Here is a 12,769-nt window from a genome sequence, read left to right as displayed (position 1 = left end):
CTCAAACTGTGGCCCCTCGTTCTGGACTTCCCCAACATCAGGAACAATCTTCCTGCATCTAGCCTGTCCAATCCCTTTAGGATCTTATACGTTTCAATCAGATCCCCCCTCAATCTTCTAAATTCCAACGAGTACAAGCCCAGTTCATCCAGTCTTTCTTCATATGAAAGTCCTGCCATCCCAGGAATCAATCTGGTGAACCTTCTTTGTACTCCCTCTATGGCAAGGATGTCTTTCCTCAGATTAGGGGACCAAAACTGCACACAATACTCCAGGTGTGGTCTCACCAAGGCCTTGTACAACTGCAGTAGTACCTCCCTGCTCCTGTACTCGAATCCTCTGGCTATAAATGCCAGCATACCATTCGCCTTTTTCACCGCCTGTTGTACCTGCATGCCCACTTTCAATGACTGGTGTATAATGACACCCAGGTCTCGTTGCACCTCCCCTTTTCCTAATCGGCCACCATTCAGATAATAATCTGTTTTCCTATTTTTGCCACCAAAGTGGATAACTTCACATTTATCCACATTAAATTGCATCTGCCATGAATTTGCCCACTCACCCAACCTATCCAAGTCACCCTGCATCCTCTTAGCATCCTCCTCACAGCTAACACTGCCACCCAGCTTCGTGTCATCCGCAAACTTGGAGATGCTGCATTTAATTCCCTCATCCAAGTCATTAATATATATTGTAAACAACTGGGGTCCCAGCACTGAGCCTTGCGGTACCCCACTAGTCACCGCCTGCCATTCTGAAAATGTCCCGTTTATTCCCACTCTTTGCTTCCTGTCTGCTAACCAATTCTCCACCCACACCAATACCTTACCCCCAATACCGTGTGCTTTAAGTTTGCACACTAATCTCCTGTGTGAGACCTTGTCAAAAGCCTTTTGAAAATCCAAATATACCACATCCACTGGTTCTCCCCTATCCACCCTACTAGTTACATCCTCAAAAAATTCTGTGAGATTCGTCAGACATGATTTTCCTTTCACAAATCCATGCTGACTTTGTCCGATCATTTCACCACTTTCCAAATGTGCTGTTATCACATCCTTGATAACTGACTCCAGCAGTTTCTCCACCACCGACGTTAGGCTAACTGGTCTATAATTCCCCGGTTTCTCTCTCCCTCCTTTTTTAAAAAGTGGAGTTACATTAGCCACCCTCCAATCTTCAGGAACTAGTCCAGAATCTAAGGAGTTTTGAAGAATTATCACTAATGCATCCACTTAAGCATCATTTACAAGAAAAATATTAATTGAACATAAATTATACGCAAGTTTTTTTACAAGTTAATGTTATTGGATCAAAATTAAAAAAGAGTGCATTTAGTGCAAAGTGGTGAAAGTTTTTACTGTAGTGATTAGGGATCTGGCTGTTGATTCAAGATCAAATGGTTGAAGGGAAGTAGCAGTTCTTGAACTTAGTGGTGTGGGACTTCAGGCTCCTGCACCTCGTGCCCGATGGTAGCTACAAAAAGATGGCATGGCCTGGGTAGTGGGAATCTTTGATGATAAATGTTGCTTTCTTATGACAGCACCTCCTGCAGATGCTACAAATGATGGAGAAGGAGGTGCTCATGATATACTGGGCAGAGTTCACTACCCTCTGCAGCTTACTACGTTCCTATGCATTTGAATTTTATACTAGACCATGCTGCATCCAGTCAGGACACTTTCAAACGTACATCAGCAGAAGTATGTTAGAGAGTTTGATGAGGTGAACCTCCTTAAATCTCCTAAGAAATAGAAATACTGGACCCAGGGCAGGCCACCCGGGAATGTTAATGCCCAGTAATTTAAGGCTGCTGACTCTCCCTCACTGATCCCCCAGTGTAGACTGGTACACAGCTGCCCCGTTTCCCCTTCCTGAAGTCGACAATCAACTCTTTAGTTTTGCTGATGCTGAGCAAAAGGTTGTTTCTGTGGCACAAATCAATCAGGTGATCTATCTTGCTCTGGTAAGCTGACTCATTGTCACCTATGATCAGAATCAGGTTTATTATCACTGGCATGTGTTGTGAAATGTGTTAACTTAGCAGCAGCAACTCAATGCAATACATAATAGAGAAGAAAAAATATATAATAAAAATAAATAAATAAATAAATAAATAAATAAACCAATTACCATATACATTTATTGAATAGATAAAAAAATCATGCAAAAACAGAAATAACATATATTTTAAAAGTGAGGGTAGCATTCAAGGGTTCAATGTCCATTTAGGAATCGGATGGCAGAGGGGGAAGAAGCTGTTCCTGAATCACTGAGTGTGTGCCTTCGGGCTTCTGTACCTCCTACCTGATGGTAACAGTGAGAAAAGGGCATGCCCTGGGTGCTGGAAGTCCATAATAATGGACGCTGCCTTTTTGAGACACCACTCCTTGAAGGTGTCCTAGGTACCTTGTAGGCTAGTACCCAAGATGGAGCCAACTAAATTTATGAACCTTGCTGCTTCTTTCAGTCCTGTGCAGTAGCCCCCCATACCAGACAGTGATGCAGCCTGTCAGAATGTTCTCCATGGTACAACTATAGAAGTTTTTGAGTGTATTTGTTGACATGCCAAATCTCTTCAAACTCCTAATGATGTATAGCTACTATCCTGCCTTCTTTATAACTGCATCGATATGTTGGGACCAGGTTAGATCCTCAGAGATCTTGACACCCAGGAATTGGAAGCTGCTCACTCTCTCCACTTCTGATCCCTCTATGAGGATTGGTATGTGTTCCTTCGTCTTACCCTTCCTGAAGTCCACAATCAGCTCTTTCGTCTTACTGGTATCGAGTGCCAGGTTATTGCTGTGACACCACACCACTAGTTGGCATATCCCACTCTTGTACGCCTTCTCGTCACCATCTGAGATTCTACCAACAATGGTTGTATCATCAGCAAACTTATAGATGGTATTTGAGCTATGCCTAGCCACACAATCATGTGTATACAGAGAGTAGAGCTGTGGGTTAAGCACACGCCCCAACACAATAACAATAGTGTTGTCAGCCAATTTGAAGATGGCATTAGAGTTGTGCTTAGCCACAGTTATTGGTGTGTGTAAAGAGTAGAGTGAGGGATAAGCATACAGCTTTGAGGTGCGCCTGTGTTGATGATTAGTGAGGAGGAGACTTTGTTGCCAAACCTCACAGATTGTGGTCTGCCAATGAGGAAGTCAGGTAATCAGTTGCAGAGAGCAGTAGGGAGTCCAGGTCTTGAAACCTGATGATAAGTTTGAAGTGAAGAACTAGAGAAAATACATCTGTTATTTTTGTGTTGTACCATATTTACTGGAATAAAAAAATATAATTGTATGTTTACATCCCTATGACTGGAACAGTGTCAGTAATCAATACTTCAAAATCTAGATATCAACATACAGTCTGCTGATTTAGTTATTTCCTTCATTTCGCAGTCTGCTCTGGGTTGTTGGGTTGTAAATTTTTATTATTATTAGTGAACATTGCATTTGATTATCTCCTGCTATTAGAGTTTAGCAGAACAGGAAAAAAGATATCCTCTCCTTCCTTCATCCTCTCACAGTGGACAAGTATAGAATCATTTGTGTGCCTGATCTTCTCTTTCTTTGCCTCACTTCTTGAGTGTCTTTTTTAAAAAATCTCATTCTTTGAATTTGAAACTTCTCTTCCAAACTTTACATTTCCTTATCTGTTTTAATTGTCCAACACTCTGACAAACTTCTACAGATGCACTGTTGAACATGCCCTGACTGGTTGTATCCTGGTCAGGTATGGCAATTCAAAAGCTGGGGGATGTAAGAAGCTGCAAGACTGCCCAATATATTATGAAAACATCCCTCTCCATCATCAGCAGCATCTACAGGAAGTGCTGCCTCAAGAAGAGAGCACTTATCTTCAAAGGTCCCCACCTTCTGGGTATGGCATCTCTTTTACAGCTACCATTGGGCAGGAGGCACTGAAGCTCGGAGTACCACTCCACAGGTACTTCCTTTCAATGATTTCGTTCTTGAAACAACCAGCAATACTATAATAATTACAATTGAACAACACCTTGACCACTTTGCATTAAATTAGCCTTTGATATTTTTGATCTAATTATGCCTTATAAAAATTTCACATAATATGTTCAATTTATGTTTTTTGTTCTGAATGCTAGTTTTACTACATGCCTGTGATGTTCTCACAAGTAAATTTAGACTAGATTAGATTATTAGATTATGAGGACACGCAGTCCTCTTTTATTTTCATTTAGTAATGCATGCATTAAGAAATGATACAATATTCCTCCGGTGTGATATCACAGAAACACAGGACAGACCAAGACTGAAAAACTAACAAAAACCACATAATTATAACATATAGTTACAACAGTGCAACAATACCATAACCTGATGAAGAAGAGGCCATGGTCACAGTAAAAAAGTTCAAAGTCTCTCAAAAGTCCCACATCTCACGCAGACGGGAGAAGGAAGAAAACTCTCCCTGCCATGCCTGACCACAGTCCGACTCTGAGTCGTGCGAAAACTTCGAGCCTCCGATCAGCCCTCCGACGCCAAGTACCAAGCACCATCTCTGCCAAACGCTTCGACCTCAGCTTCAGTCGCCAGCAGCAGGCAAAGCCGGGGATCTTGGGGCCTTTCCTCCAGAGATTCTCAATCGCACAGTAGCAGCGGCAGCGAACCGGGCATTTCAGAAGTTTTCTCCGGATGTTCCTCTGCTTCTCATGTCTGTCTCCATCAAATCAGAATTGTGCATGGCATCCTACTTACAAATACAATATCATTTCACCGGAGAGCTGCGCGCGCTGCGCCGCACCACCATCGTCTCCTTCCGCACCTGTACTTGTGAACATGACAATAAACACAACTGTGATCTTGACTTCTGTCTGATATTCTTGCAGTCTGCCTCTCCCTATACATCTGAACACCCTATTCCTTCCTGTAATTCTCTTGCCCTGGATGTCAGACAGAACATCTCTGATTCTCAGTTTGTCTACCCTCTCTTTTTCCCTGCATGAGTGCCACCTTACTATAATAAATCCATAAACAGTAAACCAAAAGGAAGCCCTAAACTTTAAGCACCAATTCAAACGAGTAAATATATCAGAATGACATTGAGCCAGACTGTGACAGTGGCACGAGTTCACATGTTAAAGTTGCACAATTATTAATAAAACACACTTTTGATTCGGGATGCTCAGTACAATGCCTTCCAACAACTACAGTTTATCAGTCAGTTACTGAGCACCCACAGCTTTTTCTTCATCCGAATGAAGTTAATGTGAAGATGCAGTATCTAGACATTGTGAGGGGATGGATATTCCAATAGATGGAGCAACACACACAAAATGCTGGAGGAACCCAGCAGGCCAGGCAGCATCCAGGAAAAGAGTACAGTCGACGTTTTGGGGCCGAAAACCTTCAGTCAGCTTCGAGATAGTATTTTGAAATTATTAACTTACCAAAAGCCTTCCTCACATTTCATGTGGACTCACATAAAGTTCATGTGGACACACCTAAAGAAACTATCGCAGAAGACTAATTGAAAGTGGAGCACCCAATTATCTTTCCTAGAGGTGTAGAGACCTAGTTGCCATCTCTAGGCTGGTGTTCCATGTGAAATCTGTTTACTTCCAACGGGAAGTCAACTTGGACCTTCTTGTCAGCAGAGCTTCATTCTGCATTACTTAGTGTTTTTTTAATGTCGGTACATCAAAAAAATCTATCCAAGGCATATTTCAATGAAGTGGTATTGCCTACTGGTTATGATGTTGCACAGGTAATACAAAGAGAATGGGAAGTTTTGAAAATAGTTGAACAAACTAATGAGTTGCAGCCGAGCACACAATGTTCTACAGAAGAGGCAGGTTGACAGACTTAATTAACGTAATGTGACCACAATTCTAGACTATCTGGTCAACACCTGGAGCAGCATAACTGGGGAGAAATAATAAATATTGTTGGTGTTATTTACATCATATGAACCTATAATTCTGGAAACATATTTCAGATAAAGTTTACTTAAAATATGCATAGCAGTGTAAATAACTCTCTATGCAAATTTTGCAGTTAACTGGCTGAAACCAAAAATCTCCATAGAAATTCTACATACAATTTTATAATTTCACACAAAAATAAAGAGGTCAAGGTTTACAGAGTTTTCCACAAACTTATCTCTGCAGGAGACCTGCCGAAAAGCCTCCCTAAGCATTTAGTTTTTACATGTGGCAACCAGAAGTCCTGGATCTATTCAGATCAGAAGTGTGATGGAAAAAATCACTGTGGAGACTGCTCAGATGAATCAGGTAATCTCACCTTCCTAAAACATTATTCATAATGTTCTAGCACCATACACTTTTACTGCAGGTATGTTATAACCGTATATAGACAAATCCCTGCTTATCACATGAAGGGAACAAAAGTAAAATCCAAAACAATACATTTCTAACAAAATAGAAAGTATTGTGGAAGTTGTAAAACTGGAATAAAATAGAATATGTAAGAATATCATTGAACTGAAGCATTACATATTTGTTTCCTGCAGACCAGCAGTTTCCATTTGTTTTTCAGATTTCCAGCATCCAAACTGTTTAAAAAAACTTATTTGGAAAGATTTCAATGTGCTCTCAATGTGCTTGGAAGTTCTTTGTCTCATAACATAACACAAAGAGTGTCTGGATCCAAAATCATCTCTGCAGAGGGTCGCTTACTGAACTTCATTTCTGTTTTGCTGTGGTCTGGCTGGAGCCCAATAGATGAAGATAAATTTTGACAATGGTTGCCAAGTTGCAATGGCCCTAAACTATTATCTTCTGCCTTCCCAGAGTTCAAAATATGACTTGACAATAAGACCATAAGATAGAAGAGCAGAATTAGGCTACTTGGCCCATCGAGCCTGTTCTGCCATTTCATCATGGCTGATCCAAATTTTCTCTCAGTCCCAATCTCCTGCCTTCTTCCCCCGTATCCTTTCACGCCCTGACCAATCAAGAATCTATCAACCTCTGCCTTAAATATATGTAAAAACCTGGTCTCCACAGCAGTATGTGGCAAAGAATTCCACAGATTCACCACTCTCTGGCTAAAGAAATTCCCCTCATCTCCATTCTAAAAAGATGTCCCTCTGTTCTGAACAACAGGAATTCTGCAGATGCTGGAAATTCAAGCAACACACATCAAAGTTGCTGGTGAACGCAGCAGGCCAGGCAGCATCTATAGGAAGAGGTAGTGTCGACATTTCAGGCCGAGACCCTTCGTCAGGACTAACTTTATTCTGAGACTGTTTCCTCTGGTGTTAGACTCTCCCACCACAGGAAATGTCCTCTCCACATCCACTCGATCAAGGCCTTTCACCATCTGATGGGTTTCAATTATGTCACTCCTCATTCTTCTATTTGACACATAATTCCCATCTAGCACCTGTGCGTTCACACATGCAGGTACTTTTGTTTTGAAATTCACTATCATTTCCCACATGCATTTGTTTTTTGAGATACAGCACAGTCCAGGCCCTTCCAGCCCAATGTGCCCAATTACAACCAATTAACCTACCAGCCCATTGGTCTTTGGCATGTGAGAGGAAACTGGAGCACTGAGAGGAAATCTACACAGTTAGAAAGAGAACATACAATCTCCTTGCAGACAGTGGTGGAATTGAACCCGGGTCTCTGGTGCTGTAATGGCGTGACACTAATAGCTATGCTACTGCGTCTCCACCACATCTGCTCGCAGGATGAGACTTTTCATTCCGGAACTAATGAGATGTCCACCTTCTTCAAATAAAGGGGCTTTCCTTCCTCTACAATCAACGTTGCCCTCACCAGCATGTCTACCCTCACCCCACCAGGGATAGTGTTCCTCTTGTCCTCACCTACCACCCTGGTAGCCTCCATGTCCAACACGTAATTCTTGGTAACTTCCACCATATCCAATGAGATCCCACCATCAAGCATATCTTTCCCTCTCCCCCCCCCCACAATTTTTTGCTTTCCACAGGGATCACTCCCTTGTGCATTCATCCCTCCCCACTGATCTCTCTCCTGGTACTTAACCTTGTAAGTGGACCAGTGCCATACCTACCTCTACACTTCCTTTCTCACTACTATTCAGGGCCTCAAACAGTCCTTCCAGGTGAGGTGACACTTCACCTGTGAGTCTGTTGGGGTCATCTACCATATCCAGTGCTCCCAGTGTGGCCTCCTGTATATCAGTGAGACACAACGTAGATTGGGAGGGTACTTCACCAAACACTTACACTCCACCAGAATAAGTGGGATCTCCTGGTGGCCACCCATTTCAATTCTATTTCCCATTCCCATTCTGACATGTCAGTCCATGGCCTCCTCTACTGCTGAAATGAGGCCACACTCAGGATGGAAGAGCAACACCTTATATTCCATCTGGGTATCCTCCAACCTGATGGCATGACCATCATTTCTCAAACTTCTGTTAATTGCCCCCTCCTTTCACCATTTGCCCATTCCCATTCTCCTCTCTCTTTATCTCCTTACCTACCTTTCACCTCCCTCTGGTGCTCCTCCCCCTTCCCTTTCTTCCATGGTCTTTTACCCTCTCCTATCTGATTTCCTTCTTCAACCCTTTCTCTCTTTCACCAATCAACTTCCCAGCTCTTTACTTCACATCGCTCCCCTTCTCCTGGTTTCACCCAACACCTACCACCTTGTACTTCTTCCTCTCCTCCACCCACCTCCTTGCTCCAACTTTACATCTTTTTTTCCAGTCCTGATGAGGGGTCTCAGTCCGAAACGTCGACTGTTTATCCTTTTCAATTGATGGGCATGCCCACTGAGTTCCTCCAGCATTTGGCGTGTGTTGCATCTGCAGATTTTCTTGTCTTTTTAGTACACTACTGTCTTGTCATCAATGCGCTAATAGATCACAGTTCACAAATCTGCCATTTCCCGTAGCTCAAAAAGTATTTAAGTGAGTAACTTAAAAACACAAAATACTGGAGATATTCAACAGGTGAGTGAGAAAGATAGTTAACATTTCAGGTAAATGATATGCTATGACTTGAAATCTTCCTTTTCTCTCCAAGTATGCTGTCTGATCTGCTGGCTATTCGCAACTTCTCCTGTGTTTGTTATTTCAGATTGTCATCTGCACCATTTTGTTTTCAAATCTATAGATACTTCCTTGATCTTAGTGCTCTTTAATGAGCATTAATAAAGTTATGCACACAATTACATTGTGTTAGAAGTCATATTTTCAGTATTGAACATCAGTCTAGATGCAATATTAAATGGTATAACTGATTATGCCAAAATATTGGTCTAAATTCTTTAATAACTAAAATGATAAAATTCTTCCTAAGCCAGAAACTTAATTATTAACTCCCAGGTCTATAATAGTAATGGAAGCTGCTCTATTCCCAGTTATAATGTCCATAAAATACCCCCCAGTTAGCAGGTCCCATCTCTAAGAACTTTATCTGAACTTGGCTTCAGGATGTTTCTGGGTATCTGTACAGCCTCCAAATTAATAATTGAGCAGAAATGAAAATACCACTATTTCAAGGTGAACAATCCTGCCAGCGCAGTGTGAATACTTAATGTTGGTACATAAGATTCCCAGAGTGAATAATCATTAAAGCTAGGAAGCAAGAAAAGGAAGGCCTAATGTAAATAACTTTCATTTGCTCCAGCAAATGTGTTACACCAAAACATAGCTGTTGCAGAATACTTTGATCAATGATTCCAACAATCATTTTGCTTTGAAAAACAGAGTTGCACTGCCCTGCCTGTTCTGGATGGAAATGTTCTACCATATTCTTCAGTGACTGTGACTGCATACCAAAGAGTCGCTGCAAAGACTACATTCAGGACTGCAGTGATTGGAGCGATGAAAATAACTGTTAGATGACTTTTGAATGAATTGCTCTCTTTATATTGGCATTTATCTGTATAATAGACTTTGTATACATGTATTTTAATGAACTTTTCAGTTAAATGACACATGTGAATTAGCTAATTTCTAAGACTAAAAATAGTGCAACTCCATTTAGTAAACAATTTTGTCATTAGATCCGAGTTTGTGAGCCAGTGTTCTACATTATCTGTTGCATAACATGGGATTTTATCACATTCTCCACTGTAACTACAATCATAACATTTCCTGGATAACACACCATAGTAGTAGTTGCAACTGGTGCAAGAATTTCTTCCACTATTCTCAATTCATTGATGTGCAAGTTTAAGGATGATGTTGGTAAACATTAATTTTTGAAATAAATCAGTGGGGTTAGTGAAGCCAATTTCTTAAGAAAGCATTTAAAAAAGTATTTTCCTTATACTTAGAGGCCACTTTAAATGCAAGGGGCGAAAAAAACCAGAGGACATGGGTTAAGGGTGAGGGGGTAAAAGTTTAAAGAGAACATTGGGGGGGGCTTCTTCACACAGAGTAGTGGGAGTATGGAATGAGCTGCCAGATGAGGTGGTAAATGGAGGTTCTTTTTTAACATTTAAGAATAAATTGGACAGATACATGGATGGGAGGTGTATGGTGGGATTATGGTCCATGTGCAGCTCAGTGGGACTGGGCAGAAAATGGTTCAGCACAGCCAAGAAGGGCCAAAAGGCCTGTTTCTGTGCTGTAGTTTCTATGGTGTAGTCTTCTGCTGCTGTAGTCTAGCCACTTCCAAGGTTTGATGTGTTGTGCAAGCAGAGATGCTCTTCTGCACACCTCTGTTCTAACACAGTTGTTTGAGTTACTATCTCCTTTGTCAGTTTGAACCAGTCTGGCCAGTTTCCTCTGACTTCTTATTAATCCACAGAACTGTCACTCACTGGGTGAATTTATACATATTAAGAATTTACATCCTGAAGCAAGCTGAATTGCACACGTCTCTGGATTTCTGCACATATCCTGTCTTGGGTCATTTTGGTTTTTAAAGTCATGGGCTTTGGAAATGTTTTCAGAGGTTTAAGTGCAATGGTGCATCTTTTAAAATTGTACTATGTAAATAGTGTGCCAATAAAAAAACCCTATCAAGTGTTGTTGAAACTGCATATCAAGACAAGTGCTGCATTTACAGAAGTGTCTGGCTTACACTTGTGGACACATTATTTACATAGATGGCCCAAACAGTAACCACCTGTCCATGCATTTGTTTACCTGTATTAATAGTATCTTTGCTGGCTAAATGCCAAGCTAACAATACAGATTTTACAAGAGAAATGAAAGGCAACTTTTAAACACAAGCAGTTTTGCTTTCTTTCAAAAAATCTCAGGAACTGCAACATGCTAAAGGCACCATCCTCAAAATTAAAAAGGATTCATCATTAAATCCTCTAATCAGCAATGCTAATTACATTCCAGCAAAATACATAATTGAATATACTCCTGGAAGTTTTACATATCAAGGTTAAATACCTGTTTAAAAGTAGTTGAATTAACTATGATTGCCCACTTAAAGCATTTCACCAACACCTGAATGCTTAAATTTATAACACTGGCTAAATCACTTTAAAAGATTTGATAAACTTTGCACTCGGGCTGTATGGGTTCTGCATTGGAACCATTTTGTTTACAACCATTGTACAATTCAACAATATTCAGCATGATTTACCTTTTCTTAAGATGGTCTGTACAAAAATTCAAACCATCAGTAAAGGCCATGCTAAATATTCCAAAGAAACACAACCTACTAAGATTTTTACTTAGAATCCAATGACTACATTAGGATGGACTATGAGGTACATGTTGCCATATGCAGATCAGAAATAAACTTCATGCTGCAGTTTCATCTTTATTTGAGCAGACTTAATGCCCACTAATTTAGATCAAAATATCACTCAAACGTTCAACCTCATTCTAAATTTGACTATAAAAGTAAATCAATTATCCAAATTCAATCTTAAGTTGCAATGTCATCATAAATATGAAAGATACCTGGGGCAGATATCATGCAAAATTCATGATAAAATGGACAATTTTGAACACCTGCTTCAAGGATATAAACATTAACACAAATTTTGCATTTAAAGATCCGTAGGTGATAAATTATCGCACAATCATATGCATTATTTCACGTTAGAAAGTACATTTGAGTTGCAGACAGAAATATGCTTTATTGCAATGAACTTAAAACATTCAACCTGCATAGAGCAATGGCTGTTGGCAAACTGTGATAAATACTGTATGTTTACACTATGTAGCTTGGCATGTTCATTTAAAGAGGAGCACCTTTAGCTTTTATCCAAGAACTAAACATTAGATTTCTCATGCTTTATTGAAGGGTGGGAAAAAAAAACTTGTCAGATATTGGGAGGACTGGCAAGCAGTCCTGTACACCAAGTATTTAACCAAACCAGTTCCCTTGACGCAAAAAAAATGAACTTTATTTTATTCCATACTGCATACTTGCTATTCCAATAAATACGAGCTGTTTACCATCCACCTGATCACCAAACCAAAATGATGGCACTGTCATTGAAATATATTCCCCCCCAAGAATTACCTGTAGTTAGCAGTTGATGCATGAAGTGCAATATTTGTACCCATAACCACAAAAGAATCTCCCATCATGGGAATATATTTAACAATCTGAACTTTGCCCTAGTACCCCATATTTGGTGTATTATCTTCTGTACAAAATGAGGAGGAGGCCACTTTAGTCTATAGGCTCCTCACTTGCTCACAAAGCAATTTCAATATATTAAAACATCAATATTTCCAAGAGGGAAACCTCTTCGTAGGATTTGGAGAATAGTTTGCCTCAATGACCCAGACAGCTATGTTGGCTGGAGTCAAGGCCTTGTGCTTTGGCT

General features: G+C 40.4%; 1 protein-coding gene across 1 annotated transcript in view; it reads left to right on the top strand.

Moving 5' to 3' along the window:
* The window catches only part of LOC134346327 (low-density lipoprotein receptor class A domain-containing protein 1-like), a 29,524-nt gene extending 19,651 nt beyond the window's left edge, over positions 1-9,873 (top strand). Inside the window, exons 5-6 of the mRNA XM_063047676.1 lie at positions 6,164-6,286; positions 9,726-9,873. Of these exons, the coding sequence (XP_062903746.1) occupies positions 6,164-6,286; positions 9,726-9,859 (257 nt within the window). The 3' untranslated portion in view covers positions 9,860-9,873. The remainder of the gene's footprint in view (positions 1-6,163; positions 6,287-9,725) is intronic.
* Positions 9,874-12,769: the final 2,896 nt, after the last annotated feature.

The sequence above is a fragment of the Mobula hypostoma genome, chromosome 5 (assembly GCF_963921235.1).
Source record: "Mobula hypostoma chromosome 5, sMobHyp1.1, whole genome shotgun sequence".
NCBI classification, from domain to species: Eukaryota; Metazoa; Chordata; class Chondrichthyes; order Myliobatiformes; family Myliobatidae; genus Mobula; species Mobula hypostoma.
Note: the sequence above shows the minus strand (reverse complement) of the source record. Positions and strands in the feature narration are given on the sequence as shown.